Source organism: Cicer arietinum, chromosome 1 (genome assembly GCF_000331145.2).
Source record: "Cicer arietinum cultivar CDC Frontier isolate Library 1 chromosome 1, Cicar.CDCFrontier_v2.0, whole genome shotgun sequence".
Taxonomy (NCBI): domain Eukaryota; kingdom Viridiplantae; phylum Streptophyta; class Magnoliopsida; order Fabales; family Fabaceae; genus Cicer; species Cicer arietinum.
The window spans coordinates 51,456,644-51,465,765 of record NC_021160.2 but is presented as its reverse complement, the minus strand read 5'-3'; the positions used below and the strand labels follow the sequence as shown (position 1 = coordinate 51,465,765).

The 9,122-nt window shown below is 29.6% G+C and overlaps 1 protein-coding gene across 3 annotated transcripts; it reads right to left on the bottom strand.

The window, feature by feature from the left end:
* Positions 1–3,638: 3,638 nt before the first annotated feature.
* Positions 3,639–5,776, bottom strand: LOC101511165 (dof zinc finger protein DOF3.6-like). Of its 3 annotated transcripts, none has more exons than XM_027332017.2 (3): positions 5,499–5,776; positions 4,462–5,288; positions 3,639–3,846 (listed from the first exon to the last, which is right to left on the bottom strand). In XM_027332017.2, the coding sequence occupies exons 1-3, from the start codon at positions 5,547–5,549 to the stop codon at positions 3,699–3,701; spliced, it is 1,026 nt and encodes a 341-aa protein (XP_027187818.1). In that variant the 5' UTR covers positions 5,550–5,776; the 3' UTR covers positions 3,639–3,698. The 3 variants fall into 3 exon arrangements, with proteins under 3 accessions (XP_027187818.1, XP_027187820.1, XP_004487016.1); XM_027332019.2 differs by lacking the exon at positions 5,499–5,776 and adding an exon at positions 5,442–5,493 and having other exon boundaries at positions 3,640–3,846; XM_004486959.4 differs by lacking the exon at positions 3,639–3,846 and adding an exon at positions 3,938–4,214 and having other exon boundaries at positions 5,499–5,770.
* Between the last annotated feature and the right edge of the window lie 3,346 nt (positions 5,777–9,122).

Below are 9,122 nucleotides of genomic sequence, written 5' to 3'. Positions count from 1 at the left end.
AGAAATTAAAAATCACAGCCCAAATGGTCAATACACTATTCCAACAGGTTAGGATTGTGATCTCGGCCCAAGAGTCCAAGATTGAATTCCTACCAATTAATATTATGGAAATTACTTTTCAATTTTCATACCTACATTTTTACCAAAATACCAGTTTTTTATTTTATATTTTCCAAAATTTCCCCCTTTCATAATAATACCCTTTGCATATTTTTTACGTAATTGAAATTTTAATTTTAAAAGTGCAAAAATTAAATTTATAAAATTAAAGAACTCAAATGTAATATAATTTTCACATTTTAAATTCTAGAATGATATAACACTTAAGCTTTAGGAATTTAAATTTTACAAACTTTGTAAAAATCTGAGTTTCATTAGTTTGATTATGAAAGTTAGTGGATTCAAAACTTTAAATATAAAAACAATACACAAAAAAACTCACTATTTGGATGGTGATCAGACTTTTGTAACAATAGAGGTGCTTTCGGAAGAAAAAAAAAAAGATGGATGGCTTAAAAAGTAATATAATACCAGGATATTTCCAGCATCAACTAACTCAATTTGAGAATTATTTGGTCAGTTTGATCTTACAAAGTTTAAACTAAATCTGTTGTCTTTGTCTTGACAAATGTGGTTCATTTGAGCCACAAAGGTAGAGTTTTGACTATATTCTTTTTATAAATAGTGTGAGATAGTTTTTTCTCTCCGTTCAACGTTGTGTTGTATTAGTTTCATATACATGTTTTTTGTTTTGACTTGAATTATTTGTGTTGTATTAATTTGATGTATGTGTTATTTGTTTCGTCTTAAGTTATATATAATTTTTGTAAATTGAATAGAAATTACACTTCTAGATTTTTACTTAGATAAATATATTTTCACTCTAAATAATTTTAGGTTATTCAAAGTTTGAAAGTACAACTAAGATAGTCCAAGTTCACCACATTGGTCATGTGGATAAGGGAGAGGTCCCACACACATATACATGAAATGAAAAAGGAATGGGAAGCAGAAGAAGACGAAGGAGAAAAGGAAAAGAAGATGCAAATCCAACGGTTCATGTCACGCGTAGTTCCAAATAATCAACGGTCAGTATAGAGCCATGCATAAAGCGTAGACAATGCAACAGAGGGGAATTTCACTTCACTTCTTTCCAACAAACCATTCTTACATGAATTTTTGAACACATCCCTTCTTCTGGATCATACTAGTAATTCGTACCACACTTCTTTTCCTTCAAAATCTTTCTTTTTCACTCACACCTATTTGGATGGTGATCAGACTTTTGTAACAATAGAGGTGCTTTCGGAAGAAAAAAAAAAAGATGGATGGCTTAAAAAGTAATATAATACCAGGATATTTCCAGCATCAACTAACTCAATTTGAGAATTATTTGGTCAGTTTGATCTTACAAAGTTTAAACTAAATCTGTTGTCTTTGTCTTGACAAATGTGGTTCATTTGAGCCACAAAGGTAGAGTTTTGACTATATTCTTTTTATAAATAGTGTGAGATAGTTTTTTCTCTCCGTTCAACGTTGTGTTGTATTAGTTTCATATACATGTTTTTTGTTTTGACTTGAATTATTTGTGTTGTATTAATTTGATGTATGTGTTATTTGTTTCGTCTTAAGTTATATATAATTTTTGTAAATTGAATAGAAATTACACTTCTAGATTTTTACTTAGATAAATATATTTTCACTCTAAATAATTTTAGGTTATTCAAAGTTTGAAAGTACAACTAAGATAGTCCAAGTTCACCACATTGGTCATGTGGATAAGGGAGAGGTCCCACACACATATACATGAAATGAAAAAGGAATGGGAAGCAGAAGAAGACGAAGGAGAAAAGGAAAAGAAGATGCAAATCCAACGGTTCATGTCACGCGTAGTTCCAAATAATCAACGGTCAGTATAGAGCCATGCATAAAGCGTAGACAATGCAACAGAGGGGAATTTCACTTCACTTCTTTCCAACAAACCATTCTTACATGAATTTTTGAACACATCCCTTCTTCTGGATCATACTAGTAATTCGTACCACACTTCTTTTCCTTCAAAATCTTTCTTTTTCACTCACACTACATATTTGAAAATAATGTTATTAAAAAATAAAATTTTAATATAAAATAGAACATAAATATAATATTATATAAAATATTAATGAGATTATATATTTTTAAAAATATTATATATGTATTTTATTTTGTATTTTAATAATATTATTTATTTCTAATATATGCAACTCATTTTATGACTACGTGTCATTGTGATGACGTGGACACAAAGACATGAAGGAAGCTTTTGTTTGAAACGGTCTCTGCTGTTATTGTTTTAGCTTTATTCTTCTTCAAAAGCAACATTGGTTCTTACAAAAGTTAACGTCGTTGCTTTTCCTTTTTTTTTTTTTTTATCAGATAATTATTTCAAAGTTTTGTTATAATTGCTTGATTAGCTTCGAAGCGCACAAAAGTAACGCTGAATAAGAGGCATAGAGATGAATAAGCTCGATCGATGGCAAATTGCATTAAAAATGGTCACAATTTTTTTGACCAGCTACAGTACTTTTTTTACTTTTCTTTTTGATTTAATTTATCAAAGTTCGTATAATTATAACAAGGCCCTAAAAGGATTTTTTTACACTCTAGTTATCCATATTTGTTTTAAGTTTTAACCCAATTCAGTGATTGTTGCATGATTTTTTATCGTGGGATTTCGGCGTCTTCTTCTATATACTTTCAACCTCAAATAGTAACAAATTAAATATCTATGCCCCATGCATCTTACCTCTAATTAGAATTAGAATGTACTTTATCTAAAATAAAATATAAAAGAAAATGAGTTTTGTCTTAACTTTAAATTAAATACATTAATTTTTAAGTACGTTTTATTTACTAAAAAAATTAAAATATATTTTTTTACTTATATTTTATATTTAAGAGTTATATATATTGTTACGTTGTGAGCATCTTTCTTCCTTCCCATTAGCACTCATTCCTAGTGCCTTGGTGTTGTGTTGTATATGTAGGTGAAAACTGTTAACTGAAATTTTAAAGCAAGGAATTCATTAAATCTTCCCAACACAAATCTGCTAAAAGTACAATGATATAAGCTTTCTTGGAATTCTGAACTTGCTAGTACTTCATTGAGGACTAGTAAAAGAGCTATGGACATTAAATTACGGTCACACTCACGTTTCCAATAATTTCTCTCCCACCCAAGATTTTTTTTGCAAAAAAACCTAATCGCCCATAACTTCCATCGAATTATTTGTTGAGTATATTGGATATGATCATTGTTTTAAATTATGATTGTGATTTCCATTTCACTACAAATCTTTACATTTCAAGAAACCATCAACAAATGTGGCTATAATTGTGACTGATATCGTGAAGATTTCAAAATCCGCAATATTGTAGTTGCAATTTAAAACTATAGATAAAATATGACCTTGAAATGCATGTAACAATATCTTATGACAATTAGCCGCATATAAGCGATAATATTTAAAATTTAATTTATATACACAATTAATATAAATAATTTTTACATTCTAAGTCATTTACAACTGTTAGATAAATAGATAAAAATAACTCTAAAGTTATCTTCATAAATGGTTGATATGCTAGTTATTAAATGTAAATATAAAACTTTTTACATTTTAATTTGTGGCTTTGTATTATGAGTATTTTTCAAATTACATAAACTTGTATATAGGCAGATATTCAAAAAAAAAAAAAAAATCAAACTTGAAATTAATTTCTGACAAACTTGTTCGGAGAATCTTGCTAGCTGATTGCCGTACGTGTGGACGAAGAAAACCGTTGCACAGTCTATAGTGTGAGCTACCAAGCGTACGTATATCATGCATCGTTGAATCATGAATGTGTAAGGAGAAAATTTGTAGCCAAATAATAATTATATATATAATTAACATGAGAAAGCAAACACAAAATAGTTGATCAATACACGCACACATTGTTGTACAAATCAAAGAAAGTTCAAGTACTACACAAGAAATTAACTTGACTCAACGCATAAACATAAACAATTAATCAAATGACAATGAACATATATATAATTAAAACCAAATTATATCATGCCTATGTCAATTTAAATTAACAATAAGCATTGATTTTTGCCGTATGAAGATTGTGGAACTTGTTAATCATGGAGAAATTCATTTTGTCGTTGATCCATGAAAGATGATATCCTGGATTTCATTAGTTTTAAACAAAGTGTTACAATGTAGAAGAGAGAAAATTCAATTGCAGATACATTACTAGAAGTAATTGAATTATCAACGAAAAGTTAGACAAAAAAAAATATGAAATACGTCTCTAATTTTATCTCTAAGAATTAAAAGAGATTTCAAAATTAGAGACTAATACATTTTTCTCATTTCTAATTTTCGTCAATAATTAAACTTTTATAGTAATGCAACCGATGAAATTACTTACTAGAGATGACTAGCGGAAGAAGAAGCAAGACTAGAAAAATCAGGCCATGAATTGTAATGGTTGTTATTCTCCGAGATACTCAATGAAGATCTTAGCAAATTCAAACCTCCATTAATGTTTTCCAATTTAACCGATGAAGGCATATGAGTAACCCTAGAAGTAGTTGGTGGTTCAACAATTTCACTTTGAAATGGGTAAGAAACATTTGAATTTGACTCAAAACCATTCAAGAAAGGAAATTGTTGAAACCTCCATTGATCCAAACCTCCACCACCTTCTCCAACAGCAATATTTGAACTATAATCTCCAATTTGAAACCCCATTTGACCAATGTTTCCAACACCAAGAGGAGTCAAATAAGTTCTATTATTAGTTGGATGTAGGAATTCACCAAGTGAAGTTGAATTTGAAAGTGAATAATCTTTTTCATTACTATTAGATAGTAATGGAGTCTTAGAGCTAGTAGTATTAGTTGTAGTACTCTTTTTGGTTTTCTTGCTCCTACGACACCCTCCACCAACAGGAACATTTCTTAATGCACCCCCTCTTGTCCAATAACGCCTACATGTCTTACAAAAGTGTCTTGGTTGAGATAAGTTGTAGTTGTTGTAGTAACAAAATTTAGTGTTTGTTGATTCACAACGAGGACACTTTAAAGTTGTCTCTTGAGGTTGTATTTTAGGTTGTTGAGCTTGAGTCTGAGTCTGAACCTGAGCTTGATTTGAATTCGCTATCGAGCTAGGCCTAATCATTGAGCCTCCACCATGTGGAAGCAAGTTATGAGATTGATGACTATCACTTCCATTTGCTTGATGTGGATTTGGTTGCTGAAAAACATATATATCATCAAGTTAGAATATATTATATAGAACCCTAGAAAAGGAAAAGATATATAGATATAACAAGGAAAAAGATGAAATTATTCTTGAGTTGTAATAAGAAAAATCTGCAGGTATATTCAAGAATTAAGATATTTTTACAAGGAATAGGAATAATAAATTCACTTGGAAACTGTTTTAAGGAAGAAAAAAACTTACTTGGTGCCAATTGAGAGGATCTAAATAGGATGGAATAGAAGAGAAAACCATGGTGTTGAAATCCTTTTGAGTTTTTATTTTTTTCTTCTTTAATAAAGTTTTGATGGCTCTTTAGGGAGATGGTGGAGAATCACACACACTAGTGGAATAGCAGAGCCAAAGAAAGTGATAAAGGAAAAAACAGCATTAAAGTGGAGATGGAGGGAGGAGGAAAGAAAAGAAGAGGCTTTATCTTGTTTTTCCTTTGCGCTTATTCTCTTATTCTTTTTGTTTTATTATTTTTTTTAGGGTTTTTAGTGGATGAAGTTTCTTAACCTATAAGCATCTTCTTTTGATGCGTTGGTCTCAAATTTTGTTCATAAAAAAAGGGATAGTGGCTCCCATGCATGGAGATGTCGTATACGTAGTAAAATGACAGCAGGCCTAGAACCGTTGGATTAAACCAACTATTGAACATTGATCTAACACCTCTTACAAAGTGATATAGGTTCTAAACTATAAATTATCTACAAAGTTTATTGTCATTTTTGCTTAATTCCCTTAAAGTTTTTTCAAATCAAAACTGAAATATCTCATAATGAAAATGGATCTGAAACAAGAAAATTCGTAAACAATTATATGTGGTCGGAATCCACGATGTAGTAGGTGTCTGTCGGTGGGGATGTATCTACAAACACTTTATCACTAAAGTCAAAATATAATTGAGACGAGTGAGAGGTATATATAGGAGATAATATATAATGTTAGGTCACCATGCACGACTTGTATAGCATGAAATTTCCTTTAAGTATGATAATTTTCTCGACATGTTAGGATATATTGAAACATCGTAGTGAGTTGATTGTCCACTATGATAAAATATACTTTTATTATTAAACTTTTTAAATTATTTACATGTGTCTAAATGATTGTAAAGAAAATTTTAAAATATAAATAATTTATTTATTAAATTTAATCAATATTTTCTAAATGATTAATATTCATAAGAAATATCATTACAACATTTAATAAAGTTTATAATAATCATATGTTTTAAATTGCACTTATCGATTAATAGTTGCAAAATCATCCATGTCGCCAATCAACAACATTAATAGACAATCATTTTTGGAATGAATAAGTTTGTCATGAGAACCTCTTCGTTGACGGGAGTCCCTATGGCCATGTCGAATTGTTTGCGGGCCTCATTACATTACCGACTATATGCTTTATGTGCTTCAACTTCAAACTATGTGGACTCTCCCAAAATGCAAATTTTTAACGCCATTTCATTTCTAGAAACTCCACTTTCCCTTTCTTACCGAGCATCTTAGTTACTTATACTTTTCTTCTTCTCTTCTTTAAGGTAAAGCAATTAATAACAACGTGAAAACATAAATCAAATTCAAACAAAATGAATAAACAACTATGGGACAAGTAGTTATCCTATTAAGAACCATAAATATTCCTCCACATAAAAAGGCTATAAATGAAGATCGTGTACTAATGAGCCTTATATCTTTTAAAAATAACAAAAGAGTATAAATATATAATAATAAATAGCTAAGCACAAGGTGTGTCTAGCCAAATATATACTCATGGGCCTAATATGTATTGCTAAAAACACATAAATTTGCGTGATACATTTCGAAAGTAAAAACTTATATTTTCTTTAAATTTGTAACTAATTTTTGTGAGAAAATTAGAGAAATATTTTATTTTATTCACAACAAAGACGTTGTTGTCTTAGGGACAACATTCCTAGGAAAGTCAAAAACCCTTGGAAATGTGTACATTAGGGATTAGAAATATTTTCAATAGATAAAGCATTTGGGAAACATTTTTCATGAACAAACTCATAAATAAGAGTTTGTCCCTAGAAAAAGTTTCTCAGGGGTTAGACCTTAAGAAAAATCAAAATGCGAATATTTGAATTCTTGTGATTTTCTTGGGGTTAATCCATCAAAAACATTTATTTGATTTTAAAAAAACCACCAATAATTCTATAATTTAATATTTAATATTTTTAGAGGAGATATATGAGAATCTTTGTATGATGATAATTTTTCGAAAGGTCACGTGTAGGTGGTCCAGAAGCAGTTGAGATATTTAAATTAATATCTCTCTAATCTGAAAAATAAAATTGACAAAAAGATTGAGGGGGAATATATGTCTTGTTCAGTCAAAGGTGGAGAGTTAGAGGTAGAAGATGGAAGGGAAGAGAGATGATGCGTATGGAGTGTTGGGGTGAATTTAAGAGAGAATGAAAAGAGTAGGGGGAAAATTAAAGTGTGGGAAGGATTTTCTTATCATGCCCAAATTATTTGAGGGGCATACCCCTAAGCAATTTTTCCAATTTTTGATATTTTTTCCGAGAGGGTAGATTCCCTAGGGAAAAATTGGTCGACAGTATGCTTTGTTTTGATGATGAAATAAAATGGAAAGGAAGGAAGTAAGAGAAAAAAATGTTACAACATTGAAAGTGGGTAGGAGCAAAAAGTGAGATAGTTTTTTTAGTGTTTAGTAGAAGTGAAAATGAATTTAAAAAAAAATTAGTAAATAATATAATTATCGTTAAATAAAAATGTATTATATTAATACATGTATATATTTATATAATAATCTTAAAATTTAAAATAGGGTATTTCTACATTTGTTTCAAATAAGGTAAGTTTTCTCCTTCCCTTCACTTTATTTTTTTAACTTGACTATGTTTTTTTTGGTAGTTTTTGTTTGATAAGATATGTCACTACGAATAATTTATGAATTTGTTATTGTCTATGATTTTTAGGTTGACAAATTAGTTTAATATATATTATATATCTCTTACTCTTAGAGAAAAATTAACTAAATTAGAATCAATGTGTTAGTGACCATTGAATGGAACTTAGAAAATTCAAATTTTTTATTTTTTAATAAATAAAATCTATATTAAAATATATAACTTTCAATTTCAATGAAAAATCAATGTCATAGGGTGATTGATTAAATGCACGATCATCTCATCGACCATACACAAACTATCCAAATCTTATATTAGTAGCATTTGCCACGTTAAAATATTTTGTTAGTAGTTACATTGAAATAAACGAGCCAAACGATTTTGTTGACACTAACTACAATAACAATCGATCCCGTGTCTTTAAACATTTGTTTCCCCAACATATGTTAGTGGTGTTGGAATCTAATTCCTATCTCTTTTTAGTCTTTTCACAAATTACTGTTTTTTTTTCTCTCATTTTTATGTGAAAAGCTTACCACTTGATTTTGCGAAATTATAGTTGGAAAAAGACGCTAAAATTGCAGCTTTAACCTAGCAATAGCATACACATATTCAGTGGCATGTTTGTGGACACTCACATTATAGAGAGATAATAATGATAAATAAACCACATAAGGCATCCATGCACATGCATGAAAAGAAAATGGCATTGGGACCTACCTAGTTGCACTGCATGAAGTAATGCAATTCATCCCCCACAAACATGTATACTGCAAATTAAAGCACAGTTTCAACGTACCAATTTCATGGATGTACCTTACATTGGGCCTAATGGGCCGCAATCATTTCAATTAGACAAATTTACTCTTATCCCTTCATTTTTACCTTTCACCCTCCAAAATACATTAAAATATTATTTTACT